Here is an 18969-nt window from a genome sequence, read left to right as displayed (position 1 = left end):
TCTAGATAATTTTCAATTCAAATTGAACGAGTTAAAGTAATACCCCAGTTATCTATAACAAATAATGCTATTTGTTCGAATACATTATTAAATAGTTTTCAATCAGTGCGAGCCAAATCGAGTTCGTCTAGAGAGATCGATTCGCAAATGTAGTCCGATTAATCGAATCAATATTTAAGCACTGAGTGAATGTTAGGGACGAGGATATATCGATACTTATTCATCGCTAAATTGGAAATTAGGGTTGATGTTTATTTGCGTGGAAGTGGAAGCAATAAGCTGGCATGTGGCTTAGGTCAGTGGAGGACATAAAAACCGATGTTTATGACTATTCGCGGGAGTTTATAGGATTCGTTTTATCCTTGGAAGGTTCTTGAAGCGTTACACCTCGGCCATGTTTTATTTTATAAATACATAACATACATACATAAACAGCCTATATACGTCCACTGCTGTGCACAGGCCTCCCCCTCAATTAACCGGAGGGGGTATGGAGCATAACTCCACCACGCTGCTCTAATGCGGGTTGGTGGATGTGTTTTTAACGGCTAATAGCCGAGACCAACGGCTTAACGTGTCCTCCGAAACACTGAATCATCTTACTTCTTCGGACAATCAGGTGAATCAAGCCTGAAAAGTCCTTACCAAACAAAGGACAGTCTCACAAAGTGATTTCGACAATGTCCCCATCGGGAATCGAACCCGGACCTCCAGATGGTGAGCCTAACGCTCTAACCACTAGACCACGGAGGCTGTATTTTATAAATATTAACTTAATTAAGTTAACTAAACAGAGCATCAGGAATTTGATGCCTAATTTCTTTCCATTTCATTTTCTTATTTAAAGTAAGTACCTACGAAATGAAATTTCAAAATGTATCGATATTTTCCAATCGTTTCTCATCTTTTCGTCTCTATTTCCAATAATGTGATAACACAAATTGTACGAGGCCTCTATTAATCTTGTGCGGGAATAAGAATTTACTGCACAGGCAGATACGAACAATAAATTATTACTAGCACAAGGGAACCACTCACTGGAGTGGAGACATTCGAGTGCTCCACTGCAGGCAATCGATATGAACAAATATAATAAAAAGAGTTTTTGTAAGCGTCATTACTATTAAGCTTGTTTAACGGTCTCTGTGGTCCAGTGGTTGAGCATTGGACTCACGATCCGGAGGCCCCGGGTTCGAATCCCGGTGGGGACATATCACAATAATCATTTTGTGACTGATCACCTGATTGTCCGAAAGTAAGATGCCCGGAAGGTCCGTTAAGCCGTTGGTTACTATTTACTGATGTGAGTAATCGTTACATGAGCCATGTCAGGGGCCTTTGGCGGCTCAATCATAAACCTGGCACCAGGGTTGATGAGCCTGGTATTCCACCTCACAACTCACACGATAAGAAGAAGAAGATTAAGCTTATTTGCTTCTTTTAAATTACATACCGATTTTCGAATAGGTTTATTGTACTGGATGAAAGTGCCGTGGTGGCGTGATTTCACTCAGGGAACAATTATATGTGAAAGTATTAAGTTCTATATACATTTAATTCTCTTGAAGCGATTCTTTCACCTATCTGCTCTAATGGATGGGTCCCACAGTCAAACCTGTTGCAGGAATGGAAATGTTCAATTACGTGGAAGTTAGCGTCAAGATTGTAGACGTCGCGTCGTACCACACGGCCTCGTACTTGAGAAATTCTAATTTAATCAACACTCAGCTTGTTACACAAACTTTATCAAGATTAAAAAAAAAAACAAATTAAAAAATATTTTAAAATAGAGTTGATTTTAAATTGAACTAAGTACATTTTGAAGTACAACAACAAAATATTATTTATCTCACTTGGATCGCTTTGTAAGTTTAAGTCGACGAATTAAGTATATTCCTTTTATTATATTCCGATCGTCGTGGAGATCCTTGGGGGAGGCCTATGCCCAGCAGTGGGCGTCATACGGCTGATGATGATGATATTCAAAAATAATAAATACTATATATATGCCAGTTGTACTATGTACTTATCTAATTATTATGCGTATTCTTATAGGACCTCTTCCACTAAGAACTGGTCTATACCATCAAAGCTTGCGCATCGTCTAAGCGATTTATACAAACAGCTAATATATTTTACAACTATCTTACCGTAAGCATTTATTTCTTACATAGACTTGAATATTATTCTCTCATTACCAATAACATTTGCCTTTTTAGTACCAAAGCATAATTTTATAGAAACAAGTATTTAACCAGCCCACAGTGTATCGGTATAAAATGCTAATGGAATTCACCGTAGAATAGTGGAAACAGAATAAATGCAGAATAACATTATACAGAATGTTCTTGGAAAGGATTTTGAATCAATGGACTGCTTTGGTTTTTAAATTTTATACCTAGCATTTGTAAAGTTGCACTGATAAACGGACAACCTGTTCTTAAAGAAGCGCTTCGGAATATTACCTACAAGTGTAGAGTAAGTATGCGGAGTGAAATAATTTATAGGTACTCCATTTGCTAGGTCTGTACTACAGATATAAAATTGGATTGACGTTTTACCTGTTGAATTAAATGAATATTCAACAAGTAAGTAAAGCAAGCGCAAATAATTTATATAAATAGAGTACATTCTGTTCGTAGCAAGAACGTAGAGTACTAATTACCCGACTGCGGCGAAGCAAAAAGGAGGGTTATGTGTTTTTCCACTATGTATGAACGTATGTATGTATGTGAGGCTCACTAGAAGCGTCTTGATTGTCCGGTGGTTAGGCTATTTGATGTTACGCTAAATTTAATAATGCGCCCTCTAGAGGACAAATAGAGGAAGCAAGACATGTTATTTTCTGATGATATTGTGTTGGGTATCAAATGAAAGGGCTCAATTTGTACATTTAAAATATGTACAAATTAATAGGTTTTACTTGCAGTTTTTCTTGTGTCGATAATTACGTTAAATTGATAACATACCTGCTCTGACATGTTCCGGATAGGTTGTGTCTACAAATCTTGCATAAAACACGTATCGATAGCACGTTATCTTAATTAATAAGACCCCAAAATAATATAAATAAAAAATATAAATTTAAAAACTGAAATCCAACAACAGAAATATCACGCTCTCTAAAAACTATGAAATAAGAATATAGGTATATTTCTTTTAAATTCTTTCGAACAGTGTCATTAAAATAAATAATAAATTATTTAGAAGATAGCGGTGGTTGTGTAGGAAGAACGTAGAGTACTAATTTATACTTACCTAGTATTTGTGCAGAAGTTAAATATAATAGTAAACTGACTTACGGTGGGTAAGTAAGTAGTCTGAACATTTATCTATGCTTATGCTACATTGTAAGTACGTTTAATTAATTATTGAAGCTGAACTTACTTCACATAGCCGAGGATAGATTTTTCGTCTCATTTCAGTCCGGTCCAGGCTGCGATCTGAAACAAATAAAGCATGATTTTTAACATACAAAGGTATCATACATACAAGTAAGTACATTCGGGTAGGTGCATACTGATATTTAAAAGGTTATAGAAATAAGGATAGGAGAATTCTCAGAATGAATGCTTCCCAAAGGTCTTAAAACTGTTTTTGATATGTCTACAATGACAGTATACTATGAAGTATTATATTTTAATTAAGCTAAAACGATGATTGATTATGCCGTAATAGGAAAATGATAACCATACTAAATTAGCAGTCGGCGAGTGCGGCCCAAGTGTTAGCAAGTAGCGTACCTTCTATCGAAACGATACGGCTCAGTAAAGATATACTGAGTACCTACCTACGTACACTACTTTTTATTGTAAAGCTACACATACATACACATACATAAACTCACGCCCGTAATCCCTAATGGGGTGGGCAGAGCCACAAGTAATCAAAGACAACTTGCAGCCACTGTTGATACGAAGTCCAAAGATGGATATGATGATTGTAAAGCTATTTGTCAAAAAATCTACTGGAGTTTCCAACTCTTTCCTGTCCACTTACTAGAGCGAATCCTAACGTTAATCGCTTTTCGCTGGACGCCGTCAACTAGACAGTCGACTTGATCATATCCAAAATTCATACGCGAATTAACTCTCGGCAACTGGCGAACTAAAAAGGCAAACCGGCCGTTGATTGATGGTCGTATTTAAACGAAACATTGCCATTATGTACACGGAATCCAAAGCGTAATGCCAAATACTATTAAACGGCGAAAAAGTATTTCAATTTGCTTTTTTATTCCTTCCCTCGCAATATTCTCCGTGATGAATAGCCCGGGAACGAACCGTCGAGTCATTCTTTTATATTGCAAGCTTTATTTTGGTTCGTTGCTAATGAGCTGCTGTTAATGGGTTACCCTTGCCGGGTGTTCTGTTTCAAATTATGAAGTTACTGTGCAAATTATCTGTGCACGTAAATAGAGCAGCTACATACAACACTCAACTGTGACCCATAAAAAACAAGAGTGACTTATAAATCTAAGGCAGGTGTCTCGGGCAAAAAGAACTTTGAATAATCCCGAGTGAATTTTAAAAATGTGGAAAATAGTCGAGACTAGTCGACGAAAACTACGTAAGTCAGTATCAATACTGTGAATGATGGCGATGACTTAGCAAGGGTCGTCACACGTACTCTCACCAACGTGTAAACAAACGACACAACAAGAAAACCTTCCCTAAACTATAACTTACCCCGTTCCTGGTCCCATTCCTGTAACTAAACGCATTCAAGGTGCCTCGAACTTACAAATGCCCATACTTTGACATTATTCGGGTTAAGGGCTCGCAGCACATTCTTGCGGACTGTATTAAGTTCCCCGTCCACCCTCCATCCCGGAGTATTTAGTGGAACTTTGTCGCTACAAGTTTTCGCGATGATGGCATGTAATTAGTAAGTTTCGAGTTGCGGATTCTGCAGGCGACCCTTAAAAAAGTTTGACACAGTAATATTGATGTTTAGCCCTTTTGCAGTGCAGTTATTTGAAGAGAATTTGGCGGAAGTTTGTAACAGCGTTGCCGTAAATAGTTTTATCGATAAATAATGTTGCCTGAAGTGATCCTTGTAATTGTACAATTATATCACTATTTATAAACATTCTTAAAGTATACCACTATAAATAATCGGACAATCAAACGACATATTATTTCCCATTTATAAAATTCCATTCGTTTTATCTCTTACAAGTAAGTTTAATGTACCTTTGACCTATTCACAAAGGTCGTAGAATCTCGATTTCGTAAGATTTTTCGAATTGATTACTTAAGTCAAAAGTTGAGTCAAACTGCGACATTATAAATAACAAAATACATTCAAAGTTATCGCTTATTAATTCAACGATCGACTTTTCTATCAATTAATTTTAGTTTTAGTACGACATATTATGTTAAACAGTTATAAAACTTGTAATCTAAATGAGATGAGATGAGATATTTTATTGCTTTTAATAAATTGATGTATTTAATTTTAATTTAATCTAAGCAGATGGTGGCATAAATATTAGAAACTCAAGTTTGTTTGTTGCTGTTTGTTTTTAATTGTATTTAACTAGCGACCCGCCCCGGATTCGCTCGGGTGCAATGCTGAGGATGAAGTGAAATTATTTACGACATCACATTAAAGACCTCAAAAATACAGTATTTCTCCACTATTTAATGGATGTTATTATACATATAAACCTTCCTCTTGAACCACTCTATCTATTAAAAAAAAAACACATCTAAATCCTTTGCGTAGTTTTAAAGATTTAAGCGTACATAGGGATGTAGGGACAGAAAAAACGACTTTGTTTTATACTATGTAGTGATAGTAGGCGCGATTAGAGCAACTCTACCTAAAGACAATGGTAATAAATTCACGCACGAAACATTACAAAATGTTATTTAATTAAGTCCATATGCAATTAAAACAGTTATAGGTATACAAAAATATTTCTAGGTTTTTTTTATATCACAGGATGAAGTTAGATGAAAGAAAAGAAAGTCACTACCTTAGCAATATGGTCGCATGTTGTACTACCTAACTGAATGTACCTAATTGTTTTTTTTTTTGTAAAGTGCAATGATTTTTAGTATTGTATTGTCACTTCAGTAACAAAAAAGAACTCATCGTTTTTATGGGACGATTGACTATTGAACCATAGGCAAACTATTTGCGAGATACATCAAATAAACTCAATATTGTTTATTATATTGTTAGCAATCGATTCATACATTTGTCTGTACTCTTCGGAAGTCCTCTACGACCTTAGGGTCAGCTTTCTATTACTCTGTGACAGGCCTGTATTCAGGTTTTAGGAGGATACACATTAATAGCAATAATCCAACAGTCACTGCGACCTTAAAATGTATGAGTAAATGATGTAAGTTAACCTTCGCATTCACACATTATTTATCACGCCTATGTTAGTTGTTAAGCCTGCAATGTTAGACAATTGGGTTGTGCCTACAAAGCCGGACCACCTTCACTAATCCACAATAGAGCAATTTTGTGAATCGAGTATCAACCTACGCCTCATAATAGCTTCTTTGTCATGTGCCCAGTTGTGGGACGTATAGAGTGTAGTTGGAAGATATGATGAAAGCTACCAATGATGCTATATTCGTAGCGGAGTTTTGGGCCGATACCATTAAGTTTAAGATATGCTGTACATACGAAAAGAAAACGTGGAGAATCACTTCGAGAAGTCGAAAGGATGATAGAAATGTGTGTATGAATATGAACTGACTACACCCCTGGTCTATGCTAAGGACAAATACGTGAGACGCGCTTTTGTGATGTCATATTTAATTGTCCTTTCTATGTAGCTTCGAAGTGCTATTTGCATTGGTAACGTGAGAATGCTTTGGTCTTAGCTTATTACTTATGAGTTGTTGTTAAAGATGCATGTTTCGTGTACGACGTTTCATTGTTCACGGCAAAACAAAGATGCGCAAATGTTTTGAGTATTACATAATATAGAATAGAATAATATATGTATTTATAATATTTTATGTAATTATCTGTGCATTTTCTGGACACAATAAACTAACAAATAAATAAGAAAGAAAGTCAAAGGGACTCTTCATTTATTAGTTGTGTGCGATTAACTGATGTCGAAATATTTACTTAAACATAAAAAAAAACATAATTATGTTTCTATGCAAGTCCATAAGATAGCAAGAATGATTGTTCTTATACATATATCATAACAATAAACAATATACAGTACTAAATCCACAATTTTTTATCATGATTTTGTAGCGGTGACAAGTTCTTTATTCAAATTTACATGGTTGGTTTAAAAAGTAATCTGTAGCGATTACCATGAACTTGAGTATGGAGAACTAATACGAGTATTTTTAAATAAAATACTGAAGACTATGACGTTAATAAAATTTAAATTGGCGTGCGTGTATGAAACGATCGTTGAATGTGGAGGAAGCAAGAGAAGTGTGTCAGGATCGAAGCAAATGAAATTCCATAGCCTGCTTACCCCGGTGGAAAATAGGCGTGGGTTTATGTATGTGTATGTTTATAGTTTCTCCATGTGTTGTCATGTAAGTGGCGCGCGTTAAATCGTAAGAAGTATGTGGTATAGAGTGGCGCTGGGACCGGTTAGTCGTCTGAGCATCCAACGCGCCACCTGGTCTCTGATTCATGATGCCTTTACTACTACATTGTACCGACACAGGCACTTCACATTTTAGGGTTCGTTGATAGTTTGGTTCTATAATATTATAGAATTAAGAAATACATTGGCCCCGATTACTGCAGACACCTAATTTTATTTTAAGTTATACCCGTCACATTCTTATCCGCCGAAAAGGAAAGGGACGAATGATTGCCAACAAGTTAATTTTAAAATGAATGAATAACCCATGCGAATAATATCTCGCTAGTATGCATTCCATTTGACGTGCTGTCTACTTAATTCTGTCGGGTTATTGGCCAATGTAAAATTTTAGATTTCTGCCTAAAATTGACGTGTATTTCATAAATTTTATGCCTGTCGATTACCCGTCCCTTTCTTTTTCAACGGATAAGAAAATGATAGGTATAACTTAAAATAAAATTAGGTGGCGTCTGCAGGAATTAGCACCATTGTTTGACAGCAGATAAACCCATCGGTAAGAGTAGATGTGATAAATGAATAGATTGACAGTATGTTATTACATACACACTAGACTGTCATGCCTATTTCCTACCGGGATAAGTGTTATAAAACAAAAAAATATTAAAAATTAAATTGGACAAATTAAAGGTGCATTGAAACTATGATAACAATAGCTAAGCGGTTCATTTCTTTTGTATAAAGATTTATTACTCTATCTAACCGTCTTTTCCCCTCCTCACCTACTGTGGAATTACGGAACCATTCACGAACGTTATCGAAGCACACTTATCATTTTCAACAAAATATGCGTATAAATTAAATGCCATTCATGCGCAATGGCATGTAATAAGACTTGTTTTACGTCGTCGTTTTCTTTCCCAACGATTTTATTTTCATTCGACCGTATTTAATTAAAGAATTAAATTATTACGATCAAGTTAAAGGTGACAATATTTCTATATGTAGAATGGTTAATGGGATTGTCAGTGTTCGATGAAATAGTAGCGTGTTAAGCTTTAATTTCATTGGGAATTACTTTTTTATTATTATTATTATAAACAATTGCAAAGTACATTATCATGTTTAGTACAGTACATCACAAATTTAAAAAAGTGAACCATCTTTTTAGTGCAGTTGTTATGTATTGAAGTATTTGCATCATACACTTGCAATGGCACAGATACGCGTGCCAACAGACTTAGCGGCTTGTTCAAGACCCTTTATTTTACGAGGTCATATCTTAGCTCGCTCTGTTTCCTAAGAGATTTAAGAATAAATAGGTCTGATAAAAATATGTCACTGTGTCAGGTGACGTAGTCAGTGTATATTTATGGTGCTAGGAATATAATTACATAAGTAGTCAGCATGACACATAACATAACCTCTCGATTGTATCGCAAGATGAAGTAAGTGCCCTGGGGGGGGAGTGTTGACGACGGCCTCCTTGGTCGTCCTAAGTTTTGTTTTTTTATACTTATCATGTTCTGATGCTTTTTATAAAATTTCAGTTTTCGTTCAATATTAAAATCATCTTTTCATTTCATGCACAATTTTGAAAACAAACTAAGACATGGCTTCGGCCTTAATTCTGAAATCAAAGTAAGACTTGGCTTCGGCCTTAATTTTGTAAAAATACGCCAGACTTGATTTAGGCCTTCTATGAATTTTATAACTAAAAGTAAATAAATAAATATAACACATGACTTGGCTGTATGGGCTATGATCCCTTTGCCTGTGCTACGGACAAAATAACCAAAAAAAAAAAAAACAAAATCATTTCATGCACTCTCAACAAGTCCTCACCGAGCTTTCTCTCAAACCAACGTGATAGGTAGTGAGCCGTTGTCTAAAATGGTAAAGCAAACTATGTTAGTGAATTAACTGTGTGTGTAAGTAAATCAGTGATGTGAGTTTGAAATAGCATGACGTAGTCTTTTCTGGTTTTTTAAAAATCGTGACGAAATGTTTCAACCATAATTCAGCTAAGAACCTATAGGTATATAATGGCTACACATCGGATAGTAAATTCAGGCCGGCAGTGATGAGGCGACCGTCTGTGAATGACATTTCCGCTTATAGTGACGTACAGGCGGCCATTCATACCACACGGCACACCGTATTGTATATATTAGTTGCTATGGCTAGTTTATAGCTAGTAAAATTAATTAATTGTGTATAATAATATTCATACGTAAAATGGTACCGAGAGGTTCTCTCGAGGTGGGCAAAACTACAAGATCTTTTAAAAAAATACCTGCAGTAACTTATTAGGTACGTATTTGCTCAGTTTTAAGGTAGGTATAATGTGACACAGTTGGTTAAAATCAGAATTGGAAACGTAGTATTTTAGGTAAATGGACGTTCGTTATGCAGTGAAAACAGTTATTTAATCATGTAAATTTTTATTCAAACGCAAATATAATTTACCATTCGACTGTATCATCTAAACAGTACTTTCCCTTAAAATAAGAAGCTAAGTACTTATAGATCAATAACCTCCTTACAAACATGAAGTGTGAACTATAGAGTCCAGATTAAGCGCGTGCGTTGATTGACAGCCCCGTTGCAACCGTAATTAACTTCGTGAGTCGATGTCGGTCCGCAACGGTATTCTGTTTGATAATTTCAAGAAATAACAACCGTAACTAGTGAATATAATAGCAATTTTATTTACTTTGTGATTTTTGTTACATACACACGACAGAGAATATGGAATTCCATTTACTTCGATCATGACACACTTCTTTTCATTAGATTTTTGTTACATGTTATTATTTCATTATACTTAATATACAAAAATAATAATCTAATAACAATTAGAAGTAACATTATACTTCGTTTCTTATCAAGCTTCGAATTCAAGTTATCCAAAGAGCAATATTAAGAAACTAAGTGATCAGTTTGTAATTGGATCTGAATGTTTGACTAGGAGATTGGTTTGGCAACTCGAATTAGATATTTTGATGAGCTCCCGTCCCAGCATTAATATGATTGATTCTCTTGTATCGAGTGCTAAATCGATTCCTATCCGGTTTTAATCGAAATCGGGATTTGGGCGACGATGGATTTTTCCGGCGCTGCGGCGTGGCTCTTGTTTTATAACTTAACAGGAATGATTACAATTTTGATAAGTTTTGTAGAACTCATTTTCTTTTTCAAATTAATATAATGTTTTGTCAGCTACTTATAAAGAATGCTTACTTTCTTTCTTAGAAGAGAAGATGCCAGAAAGTAAGTAACAGTTGGATCTATTAAATAATCTACGACTGAATATGTCTTTTAATAGAGCATATTAAAATATTCCACGTTCACATGAAGTGAAATTTCACGAGAAAAGCAAGACTTATCTTCAAAAATTTAAAAACGCTGCATTTGACAAAATTGTTTCATAATACACCGGAGCAGGTATTCGTTCAATTTCCTTCGCATCCCTGACAGGCAGAGATTGCATCTATTTGGAGTTTTATTTAAAACGCGCTAGGAACTCGGCAGCACAAATAAAAGTTCGGAAATAGCGCACGTTTGAGAGAGCCGAATATACAATTCCGTAAGATGTCCGTAGGTCGCCTCCAGTTTGCATGCTAAACGAAATCGAATCGCATCAACTTGTCAAGACACAAACTGAAATAACTGGATTTATAAACAAAGAGTTCAACGATTTATAAATGCACAGTGCATAGTCTAAAATAATATTTAAATAAAGTATTATTCGATTTGTGAATTGTCTAACTTGTTGCTCAATATTTACTGAAACAAACCAACTTGATTTTAATAATTACATATATTTTTTTGGCGCTTTGATATTTACGCATGTAAAGGATTTATGTATGACATAAAACGTTAAGTATCAAACACTATCGAAGACATTTCCTATGGGACAGATTCCCAAAGCTTTTTTATTAGTCAGAAGGTTCCCAGGACATCAGAGGTCCGTGAAGAATGCAATAGAGAGAACTTAACAAAAAACATGCGACATTGGAGACAGTTTCAAGGGACGGGGAATATAAAAGGGATTTGTAATGTGATATACTGAGGTGTGTCAATCTTTTAGAAGTAGAGGCTGTTCAATCTACTTTTTTGTTCTTGTTTTAATAGTTGCCAGGGACGGTATTGGATGGATTGAAAAAATGTCACGACGCAGTTTGTGTAATAAGTAAGATATTAAAACACATAATAACGGGTTCTTACCGCGTTCAAAATAGGGATATGAGACTCCCGATATTTCGATACTGTTGCAAGTGCTATGATCACGGGATGACAGTCGTCCCGTGATCCCGTAAGAACCCGTTATTTTGTGTTTTAATTATGATAATAACCGCGTAAACTTAAAACAAAGTAAGATATGAAAGACAACCGTACCTAATACTCCTATTACAATACAAAACACATAGTCACTCATGTTTCAATATCTTATTTTTCTGAATTTCTTATGTGTGTTTATGAAACTGTATCCTTGGTGGCTAAGAGGTAACAAAGGGTAATTTAAAACAATATAAGGGATCTTGCTGAGCTGATCGTGCTGCTACTGTGCTACGGGTAGAGATTTTTTTGATAATAGCCTAGAAGGGAACCTCTAGATTCATCGAATATTACACCACTACCAAACTCCCGTTGTTTCTTAGAATAATATTTCTTCTCTAAATGCTACGTTAAATCACTCATATTTCCAAACCACCCCAGCAAGTTGGTAATCACTACTGTTCTCATAAAATAACACAAATAACGTGTCCAAATCTCCCCTTTCTTCACTTCCCATAAGCATCAAGAAATAATAGCATTTATCGCTAGATAGGAGGGAATATGTCTTATAACAGGGAAGGGAGATCACAAAGAATAATATGGATACTGAAAGATAAATAGGTATTGTTCATTTTCTTACAGCATTTTCCAGTAAAATGGCAAGATCGATGAAGGCAAAATGTAGTGAAATGTAATACATTGAGCAACCTACTACGAGATTTATCAATCTTTTAAGCAGAGATAATAAATAAGTATTTCAACAAAATTGTGAAAAGAACTTTTGAAAAAAAAAGTAGTTTATAGATGGTCCTATTACTGGTGTTTACAAACCTATGTCTGGTGTCTAGTAGGTGGTATGATGCGGTAGGGAGACCAAACGATACGAGACGTGGGGAGATTAATCGGCGTCGACAACGTCAACAGGGCGAAGCAAGAAATCTTGGAATTTTCGTTATACCGCCTTCGGTGGGGAGGCATTGGTGACGAAAATTAGATTGGAATTTATTATTTCTTGTTTCCTGACGCGAACAAATGTCTTAAAACGAATGTGTTCGAATGTTCTGACAGTTCTACGAAGAAATGTCTGAAGAGAATGGAAAGGAATGAGATGTATTTTCGTTTCATTCCAATAAAACAGATTTTGATTTAGAATAGACACGAAAGATTGTAATGATGAGGAAGAAATAAAAGTATTATGTGCGTTGTGACTAAAATATATGAGAAGGAAAGTATTCGCAAAAACGAATAAATAGTTTATTATGTTTAAAATACGATGATATTGTTTAATATATGTGGATATCTGAATATTGACATTATTGTCAATACCTATCCCTAATTGTCATGAGTCCAAAGAGATGTGCAAAGACATCCAACTCTGAAACATCGGTGATAACAAATACAAAGGTGTGCATTTACTAGTTCATTCAGACAAATATTTTTCTATTGAACACTGATTTTTTGAATAGCAGGAAGACGTAAAGAGCAATTTGCTTTACCAACTAACGTGATTGTTCTTTGTACCATATATTTCATAGTAACGAGCTCGCTACTCTGGAAATTTAAAGCTCCCGTCTTTTAGAACGCTAATAAATGTTTCCCGCACTTTCCCTCGGGCTGCGTACTAAAAAGGGAAATATCGTAAACAATAAAATAAACTACCTCAATACATCAAATAGCATAAGCACGAGCAACCCGACCGCAAAAAGGCCATAACTCATAAACTCATAAAAAGGGTCAGCGGGTAATTGCAGGCTAACTATAATAATTATCGCTTTATGCCTTTTGCTGGGAGAAGCGGACCGGGGCGGTTCCAAGCAGATCTAAGCGGATTACTGAGCCGGTTGTCTGCGGAAACAAGGGTTGGGGGTGACAATGAACTCCGCCTGTTTAGTACTGATATGGAATTTTAAATAACGCTCACCATTTTAGATTCTGCTTAATTTTTTTATGCTAGAAATTTCGGATGCCTGCCTTTAATATGTATTTTTTCAATATTTATATTATTACCAACCTATTGAAAATGTATGATTTTATTACTGCTTACTGCAAATCATCTTACCTGAAACAAAAAAAAAAGAAGTTGAAATTATAAACGTATTCCTGACAATATTTAAACAACAAAGTGTTATTATATCAAATATTATATTGTAATATTAACGCAGGCGTTAAATTATAAGGATTATACGAGTACCACGGAACGGAATTGTATTTATAAAGGGAATTATCCGGCTAAAATGAGGATTAAACATGGCTATCCTACACGCAGGTGTTGCGGGGACTGCAAAACCTTCATAAATAAATTTGATTTGACGCTTGCAAACAGCCAAGAGAAACAATTTTAGGGTAAAATAATTTAATAAAAAAATTCAATTGTTTGAGATGACGATCTAAAAGATATTTTTAGATTTTATTTTTGTTGAAAATATGTGACTTAATGGGAGTTAAATATTTAAAGTACTAAGTATTTTAATTTGGAAATAGCATAGACTGAAACTTGATTGTATATTATGATATTTAAATTATAAGTGTGCCTGTTGTAGTGCTTCTTCTTCTATCGTGTGGGTTGTGAGGTGACGTACCAACCTCATCAACCCTGGAGACATGACTCGTGTAACGACTACTTACTTACATCAGTAAGTAGTAACCGGGACCAACGGCTTAACGTGCCTTCCGAAGCACGGATCATCTTACTTTCGGACAATCAGGTGATCAGCCTGTAATGTCCTAACCAAACTAGGGATCACAAAGTGATTTTTGTGATATGTCCCCATCGGGATTCGAACCCGGGGCCTCCGGATCGTGAGTCCAACGTTCAACCACTGGACCACAGAGGCCGTTTTAGTGCTTATCCAAGGACGCGATAAAAGCTATTCCTTATCTGAGGTGTGACGTCACCAAGAGCAATTGTATCACTTTATTTGGGCAATAAATAGAGCCAATAAGGAAAATAGTTTGGCAACAAACGCGACTATTTCGTACTAACAGATAAAATACAAACTATGAAAGCGAAAGATGTGAACTAATAGTAATAAAAACGTGTTCTCGTAGCAGTAGAGTAAGTGAAATCTGTAAAATTTTTAGAAAGCGATAGGAATAAAGTTGATATTGGTTACATAATTAACTTCAAAAATCGCAGACCGAGCGCGTTAACCGCTGCGCCACCGAGCTCCTCCTCAATCTCCCTATCCATCCATAGGGAAGGCCCGTGCCCCAGCAGTGGGGACGTTAATGGGCTGGTGATGATGGTTACATAATTATTATGTAATGGCGACCTACGAATAAAAACCTGGATCTCATGCAAACAGGGCGAAGCCAAACGATAAAGTAAAATATCAAAATCAAAATACAAACATAATAAATGAATAAAAAACAGTATAAAGAGGTATATTTGTATAAAAGGTTGTGCTGTCTTGCATATTATGATTAGACGTTTTCATTTAATTGGGTCAAGAAAATCCTAGAATCTACCTGTCACCCCATTTAACATTTTCTTTTTAATATTTTATTAAAAAAAAAAACGTGATGTTTCTTTTCTTGGCTATAATATTTATCCGATCAAAGCAATATAAACATTGCAACCCTATGCTTCTCGATCAAAAATCTTATGTTTTTGAACGTTAATCTAATTTTTCCAAGTTAAGAAAGCAGAAAGATGGAAAATTCGATTTTGATTAACAATTTAACCTGCTCTACGCTGTTAGAAATGTGGTGTGTCGAAAATGCAAGTAAAGAAATAAAGTAAAATATTTGGCTCAGTACGTAAAGTATAAACTGTGTATAAAGTGTTTTTTGAATGGATACAAATATGTCGGAAAAAATACAGAACGTTCAGTGGGTAAACCGTTTGATATAATTTTAAAATTCAAAGGCAAGTCGTTTCCAAATCAAACACCTTTAGGCGATGTTTAAACAACGGCAATTGGGTTTACCTATCTGACCCTGAATATGGTAATTCTATTAGAATGAGCAATATTATAATCATCATCATCATCTATTCATCTCTCTAACGTTAGCCCATTTATTACAGTCTTTTACCTAACCTGAAGATTTGTCAAAAAAGAAACAGAAAACAATACGAAAAGTGCGAAAAGTACGATAACTGATATATTATATGTATTAAAAAAAATAATGTTTGCGTGTATAGGTAAACCTACCCACCAGCTAAAGGTACATATTGGCAGCCACAACTCCCGTATCAGGGAATTAGGTTAATAGTCTATATTTTTCGCAACTCACCACATAAGCATGCGAATTTCTTATTCGGCGGCGTAATAGGCTATTCGTTGGTAAATTATGAGTGTTAAACAACACGAACCCTGCTACAAGGGCATGGGATAAAGGTTATGTAGGGCTGCTGCAAGCCACGTTATTAAGAGAAAAAAAATATTACAGCCTACCAACGTTTTGCTGACGTAATCAGCAAGAAAAGGTAATTGCACCTTTTTCGAGAAATCATTTTGAATAGTTTTAAGTGATAGCTACCTTTTTTAAGGAATGTATTCAAGGGCTTTTTAATATACGAAGAACGTCTCAGGTTAGAAATTAATATCGAAATTTACCATACTTAAATATTGTCAAAATACCCATGTCAAATAGGGAAATAACCAATGTGCAACTAACATCCCTAGCCCCAAAACATGTGGTCACGGGTCACACAACCCCTAAGTCCTGATGGAGTATGCTCTCGTATAACTCGCGAACTTGCTGATTTACTGGTCATTCCATCCGATGTCTACCACAGTGGATAGTCAAGCAGCAATAATTGTGATTTGTGTCCCGTAATGTTTGGATCGACCCAATTTTATTACCAGGATGAAAGGGGTGAATAGGAAGTTGCGGGGATGATGGGAAGAATTTGTTTTTTTATGATCAGTGTTTAAGTATGCTACGCGGTTAAGTACTGAGATGAGATATTACTACTGCAATATGTAGATAATGTAATATTGCGGTAGAATTACGTTTCTGTTTTATGTACATTATCGTGTATCTCAGAATCATCATGTTTTTATACGATTTATTACCATGATTTTACTACTATCGTGTCCGGTGATAAATAAAATATTGGCTTGTTATGCAATGTAAGAATATTTTACGTTTGTATTTTATTTCCTTCTTCATACTCTTCCATTTCTAAACCCGCTTTAAACCTTCTCCTCCTGTTCCTCTTTAAGGAACGTTCTAAACAGTAATCTCAATGAACGTTTGTTTTTCCCTTTAATCTGAGATTAGCTAACCTCGGCTAACTATTGATCCTCCTCAGCTCGGGCTTAGCTTTAGAACTTCAGCACTTTGCAGCTATCCAGCTAAGACTAAGCGAAGATAACACTCAACTTAGAAATGCGAGGAGTTCAGAAATTTAGATAGGAATTTCTTAAGGGCTTTAATGTTTGTTTCGGTATATTTTTAGATTTAACTTGAATGATCATCATCAATATTTGTCTCGGCTATTCGTTCTAGGATGTGTCTTGTATGAGTCTAATAGTAATCTCTTGTCTTTCGATGTTATCTGAGCATCTATCTAATGAACCTAACCTATCCAAGAATGACCTTTAAGACGTAATTTGTAAAAATCAAAATAAATAAACTATAACTAGTAATCGCTTAGCTTAGTTAAGTGCAATAAAATAAATAGGTAGTTGTCAATTTGATTTCGAACAAGTCCGATTTCGTAACACGTATAACAATATTAACGTACAAAAATAGCTCGGTTTATAACTTTCAAAGTTATTTCACCTTTAACCTACTCCAAATATGTCTTCAGAAATATGAATAACAAGTACTAAATCCTGAGAGTACGACGGCTCCCCCGAGTTTTAACTTTGAAGGCTCTACTATTAATTTCCAATCTATACTTACTAGGTTACACTAAACTTTGAGGTGCCACTAGAAACTTTCCTATAGAATATTATTTTCACATAAATCACACCCCCTTTTAGCGGCGGGGTCTATCGCTAAGAATAACCAGTCCCTGGTGATTAATTGGCTGATCAGGGTTCGTTTGCAAGTAATTTTAATGATTTATTACTATGGTACAATTGGTAGCACAGATTTCAAGCGTCTAGAAACCTCTAGGAAGTTTTAGCTATGCAGAATATGAAAGACTTGGTGAAGTTGTTTAAGATGCGGGTATTTTAAACATTGATCGAATTCCTACAAACATAAAAAGCCTGTGTATCTGTCCCAATTTTATTTTAACAACTAATTACAACTGTCTAGATAATAATAATTTAATTAAGTCCTTAATTTATTTTTCTGCTCTAAAATTTCTGAAGCATAACAAAATTATCATATCACTTCCATATTTCAAATTCTACAAGAATTGTGGATAACTGTACCTCAGACTTATTAATTAACTGAACGAAAGGGTGCAAGTGCAAAGAATTCAATAAATCATCCTAAATTGAAGACACGAGATTATGTCCACGAAATAAATTATAAGCACGCACCCTCTTCTACGAACTGGGGCAGAAATTAAATTCCTTAACTTGCAAGATGTTATAATCATCTTTGGGACATAATTAATTTTGCGTGGTAATGTTTCATTAGACGGATTTTATCTGCTGACGCGTTCTTTAATATCGAACATTGTTTGGTTTACAGGGTAGTTTTTCAATTAATGCACATATTGCTTAGTAGGTACATTATGTTTTCAACACGATTGCTTAAATTTTGTAGGTTATTGTGAGGGCTATCACCTAATAAAGCGTTAAGTATCATTGATTTTTTGGACATCCTCTATATGTAGTAGTTATATAATGTGACTTGCAAGTACGCAATAACATACAAGTTACAGTATGTCCTTGAAAGATATTATGTAATACAGAAAGATTTTAGTTATTTTAAAAAGTATTTTTACCAAAAAAAAATATTATATAATTCATATCATTTAGACTGTTTTAGTTACCTATTATTTAATAATTGTCAGTCATGCCTTTGCTAATTGAAGATCAATTTAAAAGGATAATAGAAACAACGATGTGAGGAAAGCAAAAGGATTCCATTTAAAACAACTTCCTGTGTATCTTTGTTGCTCTTCTCGCAATAAACGAAATGATTGGGAACAGAAAAACAAATCGTTTTCCCTCAAAACCGAGACATCAAACGGTGAGCGTCTTATGTCAATAACATCGATTACAAAAGCA

At 35.0% G+C, this 18969-nt stretch overlaps 1 protein-coding gene across 1 annotated transcript in view; it reads right to left on the bottom strand.

Annotated features, from left to right (window-relative positions):
• Positions 1 to 18969, bottom strand: part of LOC126376100 (insulin-like growth factor-binding protein complex acid labile subunit) — a 265800-nt gene that overhangs the window by 153835 nt on the left and 92996 nt on the right. The window contains exon 3 of the mRNA XM_050023305.1: positions 3388 to 3443. Coding sequence (XP_049879262.1) covers positions 3388 to 3420 — 33 coding nt within the window. The 5' untranslated portion in view covers positions 3421 to 3443. The remainder of the gene's footprint in view (positions 1 to 3387; positions 3444 to 18969) is intronic.

This window comes from Pectinophora gossypiella, chromosome 1 (genome assembly GCF_024362695.1).
Source record: "Pectinophora gossypiella chromosome 1, ilPecGoss1.1, whole genome shotgun sequence".
Taxonomy (NCBI): domain Eukaryota; kingdom Metazoa; phylum Arthropoda; class Insecta; order Lepidoptera; family Gelechiidae; genus Pectinophora; species Pectinophora gossypiella.
This window is presented reverse-complemented; position numbering and strand designations above follow the sequence as displayed.